This window comes from Sander vitreus, chromosome 6 (assembly GCF_031162955.1).
Source record: "Sander vitreus isolate 19-12246 chromosome 6, sanVit1, whole genome shotgun sequence".
In the NCBI taxonomy this organism is placed as follows: domain Eukaryota; kingdom Metazoa; phylum Chordata; class Actinopteri; order Perciformes; family Percidae; genus Sander; species Sander vitreus.
The window spans coordinates 9090365-9110583 of record NC_135860.1 but is presented as its reverse complement, the minus strand read 5'-3'; the positions used below and the strand labels follow the sequence as shown (position 1 = coordinate 9110583).

Genomic DNA, 20219 nt, shown 5'->3' with positions numbered 1-20219 from the left:
GAGGAAAAACTCCCTTTATGGAAGAAACCTTGGCAGACCCAGGCTCTTGGTAGGCGGTGTCTGACGGTGCCGGTTGGGGGTGTGATGAACAGTGGCAATAATAGTCACAATAAAGATAATGGAACTATGACTAGAAATAGTAGTTGTAGTAGTTCATGGCATAGCAAGGCACTGCAGGGCGTTACAGGATGTAGCAGGGCACAGCAGAGCATAGCAGGGCATAGCAGGATGTAGCAGGGCGTAGGAGGACGTAGCAGGGCGTAGCAGGGCACTGCAGGGCACTGCAGGGCACCGCAGAGCGTAGCAGGGTGTAACAGGGCATAGCAGGGCGTGCAGCAGGACCACGGTGACAACTGCAACCATGATTTTGGTGCCACCTTAATCCAGGGAATGCTGGGCGAAAAAAAAAAACAGAAGGACTTCGGGGAATAAGCTCCCCAGAGCTAGGTTAGTAACAAGCATTTCTGGGACATGGATGGACACAAATGGAAAGAGAGGAGAGAGAAGCTCAGTGTGTCAAAGGAAGGAAGTCCCCTGGCAGTCTAAAACTATAACAGCATAACTAAGAGAGACAGGTTAGGGAGAGGAGCCTGGTCGGGCTAGAACTCTCCCCAACCGGATCGGGCTGTACTGGCCTGCCTCCCTCTACTCTGATTATATTATTGATTATATGGTAAATGAATCTGATGACTATGACGAGAAGCAGGTGGGCCGGGCTAGGCGGACGCTGCAACTCCTCAGTTTTGCTGGTACAAGTGCAATAACTCTTTTTTTTTAAAGCCGGGAACACTGATATATGCAGTCACACAACACTCTAAACACCACTCAATTTCATACCCTTAAGTGTAATTTCTGATTTACGTTTTTTATCAACTTCACAGACTTTTTTTTTGTCTCAATACACTTAATAGTTACTATTTATGTCTGTGTATATATTTGGGACCTTTTATTTTCTTATGTTTCACTTGGATGTAGTAGCTGTTCATAAGTACGAAGTATTATTATTATTATTATTATGTTAAACTTATCAATGCATCTGTTCTGTCTGCTGCTATAATAACATTGTTTATCTTATTTTATCAACATTAAAAGGATAATAAATATTACACTAGAATAGATTTTGAGTAACTTCATCATGGGCTCCATATCCAAATGATCTTCAAAACATCATAAACACGACCTCTTCCCTTCTCCGAACATGATGTGATCGCAGATCAACAAACCATCAGGATGACAGGTCTAACCTATCTGCCATTAGGCCGTCGAGATATCACACTTTGCTTTAATTCACCATTATTCAGAGTGTCACACTTTATATTCCTTGGCATGGGTAGTCTACATGCAGATGCATAATTTATCTCAAATTAGCGCCTATTTGAGTAAGCATCAAAGCAAGGCAGCTAAGGTTGGAGGAGAGCTTAAGGAACCGTTGGGAAACCGTGGCCAGGATTAATGTGGGAGATTTTTATAAGAAATTACTGGCTTAATGAAGTGGATAAAAAAGCTGTCAGTGTTTTATTGCATCTAAATTGTGTGGAAGTGGTGTTTAGCTGTCTCGCCTACTCCCCACATAATGGGTCGTGACAGTAGCTGTGAGGCTTATTTAACTTAACTGGTGAATAACTTGCATGGTGAAGCTATTCAGCGAGTTGTTTTTATATGCACTAAACCAGTAAGGGGATTTTTTCCCCCCTTCCCTTCTTAGTCATTATAATGCCAAAAGAACAGTAGCCAACTCAAAAAAACAATTAACAGTGGATCTGTTTTTTATATTAGAGCATCACTGAACATCTTATTTTGAGCATTTTAGCAAAGGTTAAAAAGGTCATTTAGACTGTTAAGATATAGAAAATATCCAGGAAACATGAACTTCACTTCTTTACAAATTGTATGTGAGCTAAAGCGTATGTTACATCAATACTAAATAATCCAATATACTCTATTGCTGTGGTCATACTGCAGGCCCAATAAATGAAATGGGTTCTCTCAACTGCTCTCTGTGGTTATGAAAGCAGCTGACATTTACAGTCATACTTTAACAGGCTGTATAATTCACCATACAGGTTCAGAAAATGATGCATGCTTACTGTAAATTTAACAAGTATGAAAACAGTTATTGGGCTTAGAGAAGGGGCAAACATGAATAACAATACACTGTGGGGGAACAATGGAGTAGTCCTAGAGCGCCATCCTGTGTTCGTTTTTTAGGTTTGCATTAGATTAAGGGCTATTAGGAGCATCATTTCATTTCGCCTCTTAGGTACTTCCTTAAAAAAAAAACAGACTGTTTTCAGATAGCGGTAAGATGATTCAGTATTTATATACTGCTTGGCCAATTATTACATTGACAAAAACAAAATTAAAATGTTCATTTATTTCACATAGTATAGCATCACAAATACATGAAATCAATCATCCATCACAGTTCTGATGTGCAAGTGTTTATTTTCAGGTGACTGCTAATGACTAGGTTGGTAAGATCTCGGGGCCTGTTTGAAGAAGCAAGATCACCGGAAGAGAGTTACCGGAATAACTTTGCAGAGTAAAATCCGAAAACACCTTTAAATCTGGAACGCAAATGTTTTACAGGTACTTTACTCAGCAAATGTATCAAGATAACATGTTAATCCTGCTTTGTGAGTCAGGATCCTGGTCTACCTCCTGATTAAAGAAACAGACATATTGTGTGTCCTTGTAATGGCAAAACTAATGAAATTTGGTCTTTTTCCTCATCGGTTTAATCGTGTTGGTTAGTTTCATTTTCACTTTCTCACCTTTGAATGCAATGAGCAGTGTTACGGTTAAGAACAATACAAGTTGACAACAAACCGATGTATGCATGCTTGGAATGGGTACATTTTTTTTATTCTTGTGAATCCTGCTGAACTGAGCCAAACTAAATACAAAACATAGGTTAATCATTTTGGGCAGGACTGAAACTGTAGGTGGAAAAACATGCAAGTTTGAACTAGTTCATATCATCATCATCCCAAAATGTCTTAAGACTGCTAATGTGGAGTAATGTGGAGTGTGAACCCCTCCACCAGTCCTCCATCTCAGCCCAATATATTCTTTCTTAGATGGCAACAAATAAGGTCTTAATCACGACATATTTCCATTGTTTTACCGTTTGAGTCATTTAATCATTTTGGCAGTGCTTTTGCAAAGACCATTTCCAAATTTCCACCAAACTCATTTTTATTTTATTTATTTTTTTACAAACTACTATGAAGTCAATCAAAAATTAGATTTTCAGTGGAACACACACACAGAAGAGTTACTTTCACTGATTGAAAATAGTTCATTATGCTAAGCTGCTGTTATTGAAAAGAAAGACATACTCTTTCTGTAAAAAGATCCCAGTCTGGGATCTAATCAAAACCTTTCATTGACACTTAAACACACCTGCATCCACACACACACACACACACACACACACACATACCTGCATCCACACACACACACACACCTGCATCCACACACACACACACACACCTGCATCCACACACACACACACACACCTGCATCCACACACACACACACACCTGCATCCACACACACACACACACCTGCATCCACACACACACACACACACCTGCATCCACACACACACACACACACTGCATCCACACACACCTGCATCCACACACACACACACACACCTGCATCCACACACACCTGCATCCACACACACCTGCATCCACACACACCTGCATCCACACACACCTGCATCCACACACACCTGCATCCACACACACACTACACACACACACACACACACACACACACACACACACACACACACACACACACACACACACACACACACACACACACACACACACACACACACACACACACACACACACACACACACACACACACACACACACACACACACACACACACACACACCTGCATACACCCACACAATTGGATGGACAGCACAATCCCTTTTCAGTCTGTTCACAAAACCTTGTTTTCCCTTCATAAGTGAAACCAAAAAGCGAGTTTTGGGCAGCATTCAGGTAGGGTGAGGTGAGTGGTGGTTAGAGAAAGCTTGCTCTGCAGACAAGCTTTATCTACATAAGGCCATCTCTGAACATATGTGGGTTAGGACTAGCAGTTCACATCCACCATCTATTTCTTTTTTTTCTTTTTTTTATCTGCACAGAAGTGGTCGGGGTGGGTTCATCACTAGATAAGATTCCTGCAAACTGACTTCACAGTTTGTCCATAAACAAGAGGTTACAACAAGGGTTTGTTTTCCCTCCTCCCATTGTTCATTAAGGAGGGACCAGCAGCTAATTATCACAGCCTTTGACTGCTTTAGGAAATCCAAAGAAAGATCCTGAACCTTTTCCTGTCCAGGGACAGTTTGACTCTCTTTGACTTCCTCACAGCCATCACGGTGCCTTGCATTCACCTGAAACGAATGCTGAAATTTCCCTTCTATCTTAGCTTGATAAGCCTAACCCCGATGTGCTCCCGTGTCGTCTCACACACTCTTGGCTCAAGCCGTCTCGCAGTACTTTGGGTGCTGGGAGCAAGGGATTGTGATTGGCGTGCCGGTGAGCCCCAGTTGAGCAGTCTCTCCTCTACAGGCTCTCTAGCCCTTCTCCATCCTTCCTTTCTCCTCTTTTTGCGTCTTTTTATTTTTTATTTTGCATCAGGGTCTAGACAGTGTTGCGCGGCGTGCCATTCAGTGCAACGGCCTTGGTGCAGGGCGAGCCCACCGCCTGAGAGCCCACTGGACGCTGGGTGGAAACACCCACCTCAAATACTTCATGGATGGCCTTCCGGAAACAGTGGAAGTTGTAGTCTATTAATCCTAAAGTGGCAAGAAAGACACACAGATTTTATTATGACATCTTGCTTTGTAGCAATATACACTAAAGAAGGTCAGTGTTTTTGCATTTCAAATACACGGGCCAGACATGACCATCAAACAGGCTGGGGGGAGGGGGGGTCTGGCATCATGTAGTTCCTAGAGCATTTCTTCTTTTTCATGGGATTGAAATAAATTGACGTTGATTCAGCATATAGATCAAAAGGGTCAGAAATGTCCTGATTACAAAAAATATATATATTTAAACTGAAGGAAAAATGCAAACACACAATTATTTGGTGTACTCAGTCATGTTAGGCTCTTAACTACCGTATTGGTCCAAATATAAGACAGGGTTTTTTTTTCCTAGAAAAAAGTCTGAAAAAGTGGGGTCGTCTTATAATCGGGGTCTAGACTTTCAGCTGTTCAAGTCGCAGAACGTAAGGGATGTCACCTGTTTCAACAGCCAATAGAGAAGTCAGCTATAAACTATAGAAATAAAATGATAATCCGTTTAATGTTAGTGTTACAAAACAGCTGGTCGAAAAAAAACGATCGCCCGAAAGCACGGTAGCGTTATATGGAATGGTTCCACATTCATACAGACGAAACAAAATGATATATCCAGCTACAAAAAGCCTGGAAGTCGGAAGTAGAATGGAAGTACAACGAGGCGTTGTCATGGAGATGTCTTAGCGTGGTCCTCAAAGTGGCTGCTTCCAAGAGATTGACAGGAGCGTGTGTGATTACGTGACAGAAAAACGGAATGATGGGATGCCCATTACCAGAGCACTCATTCAGCTGAAGGCCTTGGAAATATTTACCATTAATTTAAGTGTGACACTTTCATCTAAAAAAGATATTGAAAATATTTTATTTAAAAAGATGTTTAAAAACAAGAGCCTAATAAAATTATTTTCTTTATGAAAACATTTGGCTTTTAGAAAGTATTTTTCTAAAAATTAGTCTTGAAAAAGGGGGGGCGGGGGGTGGTCGTCTTATATTCGGACCAATACGGTATTATTTGCGATGCGTTGTAAGTAGGCCTGTCACGATAACAAATTTTGCTGGACGATAAATTGTCCCAGAAATTATTGCGATAAACGATAATATTGTCGTTCCGAGACGATTTTCATCTAATATAATGATAATGGCATAATAATGCAGGTACACCTTTTCAAAGATCAATAAACTTTTATTTCTAAAGAATATTTAACACTGGAACAGGAAGACATTTGAAATATCCACAATAGGTCTTTGATCTCCTTCAGTATGTCGTCTTTCACGCTGTTGTACAGTTGTGGAATTGCCGTTTGTGACACGTATATGTTCTCCCAGGCAGTTCGTACTGGCTGTCAAATGTTTGCAGCATTCGTCGAGTGTTTGTGCGATAGAATACAGACACTAAATATTAAATTTAAATAATATATAATTAATAAATTATATCTATCTATCTATCTATCTATCTATCTATCTATCTATCTGCCAGCCACATGACGAGTAAATGTTTGTACAAAAATAGTTCTGTTTTTCAGCCTTCATTCTGGTGAAGCGGACAGTTTGTAGGCTTGTACCGGTTAATGTTCTGTGCATTGTCGGACACATGCATCCACTTTTCTGAAACCGCTTGCGAGACTGACAAGTCCAGTGCGGCGTGTATGTCCGAGCCTGTCTCCACCGCTTCCACTTGCAGGTTGTCAACTGTGTGCTTTGGAATGAAAGGGAGAAAGAAGACGGCGAGTAAAACGGCGGATATCGCTCTTCTTTTGATGCCGCCTTAACTGCTGCGGGAAACCCTGCTCCAACTCTAAACTAGCGTTTCTACGTCTCTCTCTCTCCAGGATGGCCAGGAGTCCTGCCCCCACACAAAGACCATGCGACTGACAAGAGGGTTCACTCCTCGTTACACTAAGGAACCGAGAGTGGTCCGCCAGTCTCAGAGAGAGAGAGAGAGAGAACACGCATGCAAATTATGGAGCTTTTTTTAATCGTGTGATTAATTGACTATCGCGACAGGCCTAGTTGTAAGAACATGAAAAGTGGGAGGAGAGGTAGTGCTAGAAGTATCTCAGGAACTAATCATTTTGTATTTGTTTTCATGCATCCAACATGCACAGATTCAAGTTTTCTCCATAAACTATGGTGCATCCAAAAATGTACCACAAAACTTCTACATGATAAAGACAGAATAACATGAACATCTGTAGAATAATGTAACCCAATGAAATACCCATCCACAACAGTGTTAAGGCTGACAGGTGTTGATTTCCCTCTATGGTCACTTTTGAGACATTGAGCTGTAGTTTGTGGTCTGCTCTTGTATTGCATTGTAACAGGAACACCTTATAATAATGCAATTTCTATATATGTAATAAAGTAATAAACATAAACATCATACTACAAAGACGCCAAACAATAAGCATCTCCCGGACACAGAGTCACACAAAATCTGAACCTTCTAACATTTCAAAATGCAGCATTTATTGCAAAGTTAAAGAGGCACTGGACCAATTTAACGGATGAAGATCAGCTTATTCGTCACGAGGAATACTACCAAGATGATGTCATTTCTTTTGTAGCTTTTGAGAGAAAATAACCCTGAGAATGCCATCAGGGTTATTTCACTCTCACAGCAAGGAGGGTCTCTTAAAATATGCTATTGAGTTTTAATATAAGAAGTGTAGAATCCAGTGTTTTTGGAGTTGGACTCATACTCGGGGGGTAAAAGTCAGGATGTCTCGGCCTCTGCTGCATCAGTTTTTACCATTTATTAAAATCTGTCTCTTGTAAATCCCCCAACTTCATGAAAGTTCTATATACTAAAATCGCTGTATTTTCCCTTTAATGCACTTAATTGCAACACATTACAATGCATAGGACGTCATACACTCTGTATACATGTAGGTACAGACTTGCTACAATTCTAGAATAATGTGGCAGAAAATATGAAAACACTTGACTTAAGGCCACATCACCATTAGCCTAGTCTTATTTCGACGACGTTCCATTTCCGATTTATGAGGACTGTGGTTAACTGCTCCTCAGATCTCTGCAGGGTAAATCCAGACAGCTAGCTAGACTATCAGTCCAATCTGAGTTTTCTGTTGCACGACTAAAAACAACTTTTGAACGTACACGTTCCACCAAAACAAGTTCCTTCCCAAGGCTACTTTGCAGAGGCACCGTGGCTCCGCCCGACGCTTGGTGCCGCCCAAGACGAAGAAGAAATGCCAATAAACCAGAGCACGTTTTTCTCCTATCCCGGAATGTTGTGTGGACTAGGCAATGCGAGACTACCATTAGCCTAATTAAGCCAAATGAGCTCCAGGGGGATCACAGAATTCTCTGACAGTTTACCTTTGCGCTCAAAGCTTTCTTCCCGCAGGATGCAGACAAGGGCCAGGAACTTGGTGACCTCTTTCAGGTACAGCACAGTGGTGTTGTTGAGCTTGATGATGGCCATGGACTCCTTGTCATAGGCACTGCCACTGCCGTCCTCCCTCAGACTGGTGTGGAACAACACAACACCACAGTGTTCAGGTGGAAATTAAAATGGAATTAATTGCAACTTGTGGTTGGGTTTAATTAAGCAAATAAATGCATAAATTAAAGCATGCTTCAATGAAAGCATCCTCAGACAACACAGGGGTGAACTCTCTTAAATCATTAAGACATTTATGTTTAAAAATGTCTTCAATCCACTTATTATAAAGTTTAAGTCTGCCAAAATGCATCTGAATGACAGGAAAAGGTGAGAACACAACTCATACCTCAATTATAAAAACACACTCACCCATAGATGCAGGAGACGTCAATGACCACGTCGATCATATCACAGCACAGTTCATAGGACTGCATGTCTACAGGAGAGCTGTCTGTAGCGATGTAGATCTTACTGACCACATCAAACAGAAAGGCCTTCTCTATCCCTGAATTCTGTGAGGGAGAAATATTAGGCGAAGGATGACGGCGAGGAATAGGAATGCAGGAGGAAGAGACAACAAGAAAGAAAGGGGGTGTTAGAAATGTATAATGCGGTAAAGACGTTGGACATTTGATAGAGGTGGGAGATATGATGACAAATGCTGTGAGACAATACTAATTTGGCACCAGTCAAAGATTTTACTAGGGCAACAACTAACGATTTGTTTCTTGATTAATTGTTTGGGCTATAAAAATGTCAGACCATAATGAAACTACATTTCCCTGAAGCGAAAGTTGGCATAATAAAATTGCTTCATTTGTCCAGCCAACAGTTCAAACCCCAAAGATAGTCAGCTTCCAATCATAGAAGACCAAATTAACCAGCAAATACTTACATTTCAGAATTTGGATGTGGTGAATTTTCAGTGTTTCTGCTTTAAAAAAAAAAGTACTTGCATATCAACACTTGATGAGCACCATAACACTTTAATACACTGCCCTGCTAACTACATACTACAGCACTTACTACACACTGTACTGTCGACTGTTTTAACCGTTTTTTTATCTGGTTTTATACATTTCAGTCTATGTATGTATTCTTACGTACGTCTGTATGATTGTTGTTGTTTCCTGTTGCACAGCAAGATAATTGACAAATAAATTAATCTTAATCTTACTAAAACGATGAAATTATGTTATATTGTTTTAGCCCTAGGTTTTTTTTTATGCCTTTTACAGGAGTAGTAGAAGTAGTAGTAGGTAGTAGTTATCCTTTTAATATCTCAGTAGTGTTTATGCCATTGTCAGCTAATGTCACAAATCAATGAGATTAACTGCTTGTTGGGAATATTGAATTTTTTATTTAATTATTATTATTATTTTAATTAATTATTTTTATATGATTTTTAATCAGTGAAATACCTTTATTTGTCAGGTATTGAATTTGCTCGATTATAAGAAGAAGAAAAAAAAGAAAAAAAAAAAATCCTGTCTATACATTTTATTCATTAACAATATTTCAATAGACTTTCCCGAAATGTATCAATACACATAAGGAAGTCCGGTACTGATGTTAAATTATGTTTTGACTATCAACCTTCTTCATTTCACCATGTTTACTATTGATAGATGTAAATACTGTGATTTAAATTCCATATACCATGATAGAGGATTGTATTCATATCGCCCATCGCTATAAGACAGCCACGAAAATAAGAGGCAACTAAAAGAAGCACTGGGCTGCACTCCACAAAGCTTCAAAATACAAGATTCCACTTTACGGTTTAAATGCCACTTTAATCCTCTCCTGTCAAGAAGACAGGATGTGTGCCAACAGGCGACATATACACAACCAAAAATCAAACGTTTCAAAGCTGAATCTTGCAAGTCATTCCAAAGGCAGAGGCACGGAGTTCAATTAAATGCTCTTTGAAGTATTTCTCAGTACTTAATCATGAAATATAACATCCAAAAAGAGAGATGGAGCTTTACACTTAACCCTTTTCAAGGGGATCATTTTGTCTGACACTGAATACTTTTCTTAAATGATCTAAACGGTCTGGATACCAAACTAGTAAGTTCATTTTGGAACACACAAAATATATAAAAAAATATTTGTAAATATCGTGTGAGGCAGGGCTGCTTGTTGGGTGTTATCAACAGCAATATTAAAATATTATCATTGGGAATATGTGCAACATCCACAGACCAGCATTACAATCAAGGACTATGAGGGCATTGGAGGAACTGCTCACCATAAAGGGCATCAGAGCGGGCAGTGACTCACATAAATCACGCTGGTCAATGACAAACTTACAAAAGCTTCATTCACAAAGAGTTGGCTGTTCTTAACTTACAGAAATGAAGATGTTTAGGAGGTTCTCCAGAGTGGGAAGCTGAGGGATGAGCTTCTGCACCACTTTGCTAAAGGCCTCAAAGATGGAGTGGTCGTAAATACTTGTCAAGTAAAAGCTGAATGAGAAAAACAAAAAAGGAAGTGAATAAGCAGTTAATAGTAGGAAACGCTTCTCACTTCCTCAAACACATATGAAAGCAGGTAAAAATACAGATAGTCACGAGCTCGCATGACAAACAGACACAGGATGGCAGAACAGAGATGTTAATCTAAGCGTTTAAGCCGGATTCAGACATAAAAAACACTGGAATGAAAAACAAATGTTAGCAAAAAAAACATCGTCATATGACAAAAGTGGACACACATAACTCATGGAGTTTAGTAACTAAGATATATAAATAAAAAAAGGTCAGACCCTAAGGAAGCCAGTGACTTGAGCCAAATGGAACTGTCTGCATACACTTGGCAAAGCTCAACTTTACAATGTATTACAGTGATGAAAGCACCAGAGAGTCACAAGGCAAAGCCAAAAAAAAAAAAAAAAAAAACATCTCAGCTCCGCTATATATCCTGGACCGCTCCGGCTGTCTAGCTGAAATAAACAACAATCTCACCCCACATAAAACAGTGCAGCGTGTGCCAACACAGAGCAAACAGCAACGGTAAAGCTGCTGCAGAGCTGACCGGGATCAGCCAGGACAGCCTGTTTAATGTCGTACGTAGCAAGTTTCTCTACACAGTGTGTCAGGGTGAAGGCTGCAGTTATTCATTATTTTTATTTTTTGTTTTGGGGCCGCAGCACACGATCGATTAATCCGTTTCCTATAAAATGTAATAAAACAGTGAAAATCAACCGTCAATCTTGCAGAGCCTAAATTGATGTCGTCTTGCTGACTTTTTTTGGTTTTATCTGACCAGTGTTTAAAATCCCCAAAATATTACAGTTACAACAACAAACCAGAGAAAATTATCACATTTGCGAAGTGGGAACCGTAATTATTTTGTTTGCAGTTTGCATTGATAGAAAAAAAAACTTGATTGATTGCATCAATTATTAAAATTGTTACCAACCAATTTTCTTTACGTCGGCTAATCTATTATTCTTTCAGCTCTATTATGGAATCATTTATTGATAACCTGATTAGTCGTGTGATGAATGGCTATCAAAAATACGCCGACGGTAATCAATTTACAGAGTATAATGGCGAAAAGCAAACAAATCCTCACATTTAACGAGCAAATAATTACTGTAGTATTTTACTTGAAAAATGACTTCTGTAATCAATTAACAACACTGTCATGAATTAGGTTTCTGTCTATTGACTAAGCCATTGATCAAGTGATTATTTCAGCCGAGGCCTTTTGAAGGACTATTTCCTCAGGTTACATGACGCAGTAATATTTTCCTCAGAAAACAACAAGCTAATAAATCTCCAGCAGCAGTGATGATGTTGTGAACTACTGTACAGTGACAATATGGGCAATATGACACATGCGTAATTTAGCCTTTACTTAAATATGTCAGACCATGGGACCTTGGATCATATCCGCTCCGGTATCTGAAGCATGGGTCATAGTTTCTTCATTAGGAAGTCAAAGAGGAATCTCACAGTAACACTAAGAGTATGCAGGCCACAGGCCGCTGTACATCAACACTACTGAAACCACAGAACTAACCGACCAATAAGCTCCTGCCCTGAACTGCTGTGTCACACACACAGATATCGTCACACACGTCAGTTCTAGTTTGTGCTCTCGAGTTTTGGCTTTATGAAACACCTCCCTACCCTATCACGTTGTCTCATGTTACCACTGATACACACAAGCTTTCATATTGATGACATTTAACCATTTAATCTAGCACTGTTTACTTCTGCACCGTTTACATTTACTTCTGCACTGTTTCATCAATGCCCTTGCACTGCTTACACCCAAATATGCACAATATATATTTTTTTTTAATTCCATAACCTGCCCATAAACCTGTGCTAAATAAATAATTTATATAGAATGTCTATTTATACTCTATGTACATAACCCTCTATACTCCTTATCTGTCACTGTATACCTGTAATCTGGAAAACCTGTATTTATCTAACTATACACTGTTGTACATAATTAATCTCTATCATCTACATAACTGCACAGAATACTGTACTCAACCTGCACGTTGGTATTTAATGCTTCTTTTGCACTTATGGTTGGATGTCACCTGCATTTCATTGGCTCTGTACCTGTACTCTGCTAAATGAACATAAAGTTGAATCTAATCTAATAACGCTGCTCAGGGAAGTTTTACATAATGTTGGAACCATCTTGATGAAATTCCTACTCTGGAATTAAATTCCAAGTCACATGCCTCAGATAATGACGGTGTTGTACTACATGTGCAGACTCAGGTGACACGAATTGGGACAATTTAAACTGTTCGGTGAATTATTTTTTTTTTTTTTAAAGTACTGATGTGTGAGCAAGCATTATGTAGTTGAAAGTAGGTTGTTGATTTGATTTTGTGACAGTGGCCGTTAGACATCGCTGTCCAAACAAAACCATGCACCTCCAATTTTGGTGATTGAGTGAGTGATGATTTGATATTTTCAGATGAACTGAAGGTTTAAAAAAGTTACTTCATGAGTTGAGCTCTACTAGTTCTTAAGATAAGTAACCCATAATACACAGAGTGTGAGAGCGTGTGTGTGTGTGTGTGTGTGTGTGTGTGTGTGTGTGTGTGTGTGTGTTGGACTATAATTTGAAATGACTCTGTACACCAACATGTGCTTGCATAGGCAGCAGGGATGAAATGATGTATTCTTCAGCCTTTTACAGATGTAGAAAAAAAAAGAAATCAAAATGTTAAATTGAGTGTACCTGAGATGCAGCTTTTCTAAGCTAGCGTCTGCCAGATCGTCATTGGCTCTCTGATGGATGTCTCTCTGAGTCTCGATCTTGTGATCGTCTGACAGGCCATCCACTTTGTGGATAAACACCTCGAAGTTGATCTCTGGATTGACCCGATAGGCCCGAGACACTGTGAGGTGAAGTCTGCCCAGGGCCTCCACATAATCATCCTAAGAGGAAGAAAGTAACACATTAATACACATATTGAATAAGTACATCTTTTCAGAGAGTAAATAATAAAATTGCCACAAATGCATTACAAAAATCCAAACTTCCAAGTACCCTACAATCCATATTTTAGTTCACAATTATCTTCTATGACTGCATTAATGCACACAATTCACCATATAATGAATGGCTTTTATTTCTGCTATACTGTCAGCTGAGTTAAAGCATTTGAGAGAAAAAAAACAAACAAAAAAAACAAAACAATCAAGCTTCTTTAAACATTTTGTTTTTGAAATTGACAATTCTCTCAAAACTGCATGTACCTCCTGCTTGGATGGACATTGTAACGGGCCATTTTAAATATTTCAGTGCAGCAAAAGATTATACATAAGTTAAACTGCAAATACAACCATGCCACAGCTAATTCATGTCCGTAAAATGAACAGGAAAATCAACACATGCTGCCTACTAAAAGTGTTAAAAGTGACAACACTCTTATCTACTGCAGGTGTACGTTCTCATCAGCTTTAAACCAGGTATGAGGAAATGTACTGCTGCATTGTCTTCCAAAACAGCAAGACAAAAACAAGTCTCCTCAGATATCACTGTGTGACCAACCGCTGAAACTAATTGAATGTGATGCACCTCCCGGAGTACAAATAAACCCTGCAATCAGATCAGCTGTGGCTAACATCATGAGAGATTACTTCTTGAAAGCACTGGCATAAAAGCCATGGCGTGTAATTGTCTTTTATCCTGGCTACACTGGCTGTCCCATCTAGACGGCTTCTACAGGAACTTACATCAACAGTGAGCAGTTTAAAAAAAAATAAATAAAAAAAGTTTATTTCCGTTAAATGTGCAGTTTCACCTTGACAAAAATGGAAAACGTGTGTGCGAGTGTGTCAGAACATTGTCCGATTTTCTATTTGTAAAATGAAATATCCAGTCAGTATCAAGATATTTTTGGTCAGCACATTTGAAACATGACACTGTTGTTTTGTTTTTGTTTTTTTATGTTTATAGCAGGTAAAACACCACCAAAACGTGTTGCTGTGAAACAAACGCATCCTTTTCCTGTGTTTATGACCAAGTCAAACGAATCACTTTTCTTCCGTTTTTCACCTGAGCATCGATGACAAATATCAAAGCCCCGGTTCCTCTGAAGATCATCTCGTAGTCGAAGGTGGGGTCGAAGAAGTCAACCTGACCTGGGAAGTCCCAAATCTGGAAGTTGACAAAGGAGCTGCTGGAGATGTCGTCCTTGTAGATCTTGTTGGTGCTCTCCAGGAACAAGGTCTCATTGGGAGACATTTTGTGGAACACCACCTGAAATCAGAATCGTGTTCATGTTCAAGAAATGCAGATGACTTGTTAAAAGGACTGGGACTTCTTGAACATCTTGTTACACATTATTTAATCTCATTTGCCTGTCGAATTACGACGAATGGTGAGCATTTAATAATACAGCAACTTTATATACAGACAGCTTTTTGAAAAAGTGTTATTTGGGTTTTCTTCACTAGTTACACAGATGATGATTTCCTTACAATATGTTGCATCTTGCAATAGTACCTGTATGGAAATAATATTGTTTTCATGGGAAAGATGATTGTACCGTTTTCTGGTTCATGCAATGATTTAAGCACAAAGACGTCGTCACATGAAGAGCAAGCGGAGGGGAAAGGGCACAAGATTGCAGACTCACTCTGATGCAACACATCACTCTACATTCAGCATTTTCCAGCAGCACGCTTTAAAACAGTAAGACAGTAAGACTGCCGCTGTATAAAGTGAAGTGTGGTTAAGGGTTGATCAGGGTCTTGGTCTGCTGAATGCAGTAACAGGTAGAAAATAACCTGGACCTGGGAGTGTTCTCTCCACCACTGCCATTTTGAGTCAGTGTGTGTGCCACTGAGGTCACAGGCCAATGAACCAGCAAAAAGCCAAATCACATGTTTTTCAGCCCATACTGGAGGCTTACAGGAGAACATTAATCTGAGACTTGACGGTGTGTGGATTACAGTAAAATAGTACAAGGGTGCACTTCAGTACAGAAAACTGCCAGTCATTACTTTTGTATATGTAGGATAGGCTCCTGGCGAGTCTCGCTATATCCAGCCTGATTCTACTTCCCCCTTGAAGTTTAACATAAATAATAAAATATCATAGACGGCACAACTGCATCTCATCTATTATTCAAACACTGTTCCCCCGTTTGAAAGACTTGACGAATATAACTGACACAGCTAACCTTGGAGGGATTACCAACTGGGCAAAGTGGGCAACAACTCCAACGGGCCCCAAAAGCCCCAGGCTCAGTGCATGTCCATTGGTTTTGATAAGTGGATTCATTGCAAATGTGTTAATGCATTTACACCACTAAATTGTGTGGCCATGTCTTGTAGAGGGACCCTGTGTCAAAATCTAATTTTAAGAGCGTTACTGTTTTTGCCATCTATTGTGCACACATGATGCATATTCTTAAATCAAGTTGTAGTTAATCACATTCCCACAAACAAACACAAATTAACTATCATTGCTGTATAGAATTCAGGGTTTCCTGCAGTTGTTTTTTTTTCCCTGCAGAGATGGACCATCTCACCTGAAACAGACAAGACAACCTCCACCAATACCATAGAATTGATAACGCTTTTAATAAATATTACATTAAGCTATAGGAGAAAACAGAGGTGCTATTCCACACAGCATAAGTAACAAGTGTGACTGTTTAGGCCTTCAACTACTAAGTAGATTCATCACAAAACGAGCTGCGTCAGGATCTGGGTGGATTAAAACCACAGCAAGAATGTTTTCTAGAGGAACTGGCAGTACTGGTTAATCTGGACTCAATGGGATCGTCGAGGCCACAGGGTTCATATTGCAACATGCACATGGGGCAGTTGGTGGAGGTTCAGCAGGGGCCCCATAACTCATGAATCCAGCCATGACTTAAATACATAATTAAAGAGCATGTTGGCCACGCTGCATGTGCTTTGACCGGTGCACTGATTAAAACTAAGTGTTATGACTTGCAGAATGAAAGGTGTGGTCAAGTTACAGTCATGTGAGAGAGCTACACATCAGACCTACCTCACAGCTGGGTGGGACTAAGATATGTTAGGCATGTTGGACAAGTTGTGAACTAAACAGTCACATGCTTTATGTCCATATGTCAGTTAAGATGCACCCACTGCGTCTCCTGTCCACCTGGTTAATAATTTACTGCTACAGCTACACTAACGTTAGCTAACACTGAAGGCTAACTGGTCATTAGCTGCGGGAGAGGGTTCCATTTCAGTTCTTCCACTCTCATGTAGCTAGACATGTTATCTGCTGGTTCATATAGCTATCATCACTTACGACATGCTAAACTAACTCGCTAGCTATATTGGCTAACGTCCCATTTACTGCGTGAAGCAGGGGGGAAGGCGCAGTTTAACGTTAACGTCTCTCCCTACCTTCTGTATGGATGATTTGCCACTTCTTCTCAAACCCATGAGCAGGATTCTCGGTTTGCTGTCGGACGGCGCCGGGCTGTCCTCAATGTCGGCCTCCTCTTCACCATAACCGAAATCTTTGGGGAACGAGTCCGCAACCCCGTAGCTGTCAGCCAGCTGTTCTACCTCGTACTGAATCGACATTTTGACCTAACGACGGTCGCTTCCCCCCCTTACTTGTCACTCACCACACCCGTGTTTGTATCGGATGATCGGTATGCACTACAAACTACCGTCACACAATGAAAATAGTTTGTCAATAATGCCCAGGCTACTTGGAAACACCGAGCGTGATCCCACACATTTCCTAAGGATTTCCTCTCCTTTCAAAAAAAACTCACCCTTTGTTCCCACCCCTTGATTCTGATTCGCTGTCTGAATTACATCACGAAAAATGATTGGTCGACCGCCTGTCACTCTACTGAGGTTTGTCGCTGTCACCTGACTAGTACTCAGACCTGTATTGTGACCTATCACCCGAATATGAAGCAATACACATTCGTAACACAACCGTTTAAGATGATTGGGTTTGCAAGAATTACATATAATTTATACATTTTTATTTCCTGTAAAATAAGTGAACATTTGATGAAGGTAGTCAAAAAACAAACAAATACATAGTGGGCAGCGCTGGTGTTCTGCAATATCACCGGCAGATGGTAGCAGAAATCCACGTAAAGTGAAGACTTTAATGGTATTTTCAAAATGTCGGAATTAATCGAGTCGATGGATTTAATTTAGACATATGCCATTTGTTAAGCGTAGACGCACTTGAGTTAGAGTTATGCGTCTTCTATCTAGAATTAAAGCCATGGCTTATGTTGTTTCTTAATTGCCAAGTTGTTCTTTATTGTCTTTTTTTAGTCATTGTTGTTTCAATTGCTGTGTTTAGTGATTGTTTGTAACGGCTGTTTGTCTGTCTGTTTTATTGTTAGTTTCTATGCCTGTATTAGACTATTGTATTATGTGTTTTATTTCTTTAAAGCCTAACCAAGGACAAGGTCTGCAAATTATACATAACCTAATGTCCTATATATTTATATTTTATCTTATATTGAATCGGTTGCAATTCATTTAAATGTAACAATGCCTGCATGTATTGCCCCTGTCAAATTAATTAATTATAGAACATGTAAAATAAAATAAAATAATAATAATATTGTAGAAATACTGAGGTCTGCGCTAATTACGGCTGATACATGTTTATGTTTTTACCTATTTTTTACGATGAACAACTGAAGGCAGCATCCAGACCATTGCTTGAAGGAAGGTGAAAAACGAAACATAACTTCTCCAGCCCCGGCAGTTAACACTCTATGAGCGGGACACAAAAACTTAACTTAACTATTTGAACAATTTCAACTTTGTCATTATGGCACATTATAGAGTAAGTGTATTTGCTGTCGTTTTGTCTTACACTAATGCTCCGTAATCACTTTTCAGTTTCTTGTCTATTTACTGCAAGTTTGCTAAGCTAATATTAGCTAGCTAGCTAGGAGGTTACAAGGTGTTCATCAGTGAATCGAAAGACCACCTGTGACGGCTCATGTTTTGGCTTGGGTGTTGTAACTGTTTGTGGATAAACTTAAGTTAAATTAATGTCAATAAACCAACTACAAACTGCTTTTTGGCTAACATTATCTGCTGCAGGTCATGTTTTGACAATTTAATGTTTAGTAACTGTTAACTCTGACGCAGGGCATTCAGGCAAATAAACGAGAGATGAGTGTAAAGTAGGCTACTTTTTTTTCTTTTCTTTTTTTCTCTGGTGTATTTTAGTTAACTTGACCTGACAATTGGTTATTGGTTAATAAATAAGTGATTGGTAATAATACACTTGTCTCTTCATACAGGGCCCAGACCCTAAAAGGGAACAGTTTCGGAGATACTTGGAGAAAGCTGGTGTTGTTGACAGTCTTACTAGTGGTATGGCACTTTTTTGGCACAGGGAAAGGGGAGAGACTGCAAACTTAAAAGCAGAGTTCCAGTGTAGACAACAGAACAATATATTTTTTTCAAACCTTGAAGGAATACTAACATTTTATGTAATTTTTTTTTTTTTTTTCCCCTCTTGGATTTCAGTTCTAGTGGCTCTGTATGAACAACCTGAAAAGCCCAACAACGCTCTGGAGTATCCTTTTAAACACACATCCTGAACCATTGGGTCGTTGCAGAAATTGTCTCTTGGTTTAGTTGGTTGTGAGTTGAGCCTTGGACTTAAGTTCATACCCCCAGCCACCACTGCAAATAAAGATAATAGTTAAGATAAATGTTGAGAAGTTAATACAGGAGGTCACTGCTTGCTGTTTGTTCTTTAACCAGCTCCTTCCCAGATTTGTGAAGCAGCATCTCAATGCTGCTGGTCAGACGTCAGCAGACACTGAGGCTCTGCAGCAAGAGGTGGTTGACTTGAGGCAGAGGTGTGCACGTCTGGCAGAGGAAACCAAAGACCTCAAAACAAAGGTAAGCTTTTGCTGGTTCTTATCATAAAAGTTGTGTGTGTCATCTCAGACAACGTCCTGTTTAACGTAGATGCACTTTTTTCTCCATCTTTCTAGCTGCAGCGTTACGAGCCTGAAGATGGAGCCACAGCTGACTAGACCGCAGCGGCGCTTTGGCTTCATTATTGTAGTTTTTGTTTATTTTGCTGTCACTTTCAAGACACGAACCCCCTTTTAAGTGAAGGCCAACAATTGTTTTAGGTATCTATTTTTGTAAATCTTATTTTCTATGTTTCTTAGAATTTAACTTATTCTGTACATATATGTATATTTCTGTTGTGATTCTGATGTTTCTGGTTTGTTCAGTCTTCACACTTACACTTTATTTCAGATTCACACTTACACTTTATTTCCAAAGATCTGGTGTAAACAGTTGTGAAACACTCAAATGTAAGACACCAGTAAAATAAAGCACAGTCTTGTAATCATTGTCGTATCACTGATTGAACTCATTTCTAAGAGCAGTGTATTAATCAGGCATTTTATTGGAATAGCAGAGTATTTTAAATAGTGTGGTTACTGTGGTCAGATGCAGCTGTGTGTTT

The 20219-nt window shown here is 39.6% G+C and overlaps 2 protein-coding genes across 2 annotated transcripts; one reads left to right on the top strand and one right to left on the bottom strand.

Moving 5' to 3' along the window:
• Positions 1 to 4141: 4141 nt before the first annotated feature.
• rragca (Ras-related GTP binding Ca) lies at positions 4142 to 17519 on the bottom strand. The gene is made up of 7 exons (XM_078252396.1): positions 17135 to 17519; positions 14799 to 15002; positions 13476 to 13675; positions 10609 to 10723; positions 8622 to 8764; positions 8186 to 8334; positions 4142 to 4831 (listed from the first exon to the last, which is right to left on the bottom strand). The coding sequence occupies exons 1-7, from the start codon at positions 17315 to 17317 to the stop codon at positions 4677 to 4679; spliced, it is 1149 nt and encodes a 382-aa protein (XP_078108522.1). The 5' UTR covers positions 17318 to 17519; the 3' UTR covers positions 4142 to 4676.
• A 928-nt stretch (positions 17520 to 18447) lies between these two features.
• Positions 18448 to 20103, top strand: LOC144519339 (c-Myc-binding protein-like). Its single transcript, XM_078252395.1, has 5 exons — positions 18448 to 18560; positions 19027 to 19099; positions 19256 to 19304; positions 19507 to 19636; positions 19732 to 20103. The coding sequence occupies exons 1-5, from the start codon at positions 18546 to 18548 to the stop codon at positions 19771 to 19773; spliced, it is 309 nt and encodes a 102-aa protein (XP_078108521.1). The 5' UTR covers positions 18448 to 18545; the 3' UTR covers positions 19774 to 20103.
• Positions 20104 to 20219: the final 116 nt, after the last annotated feature.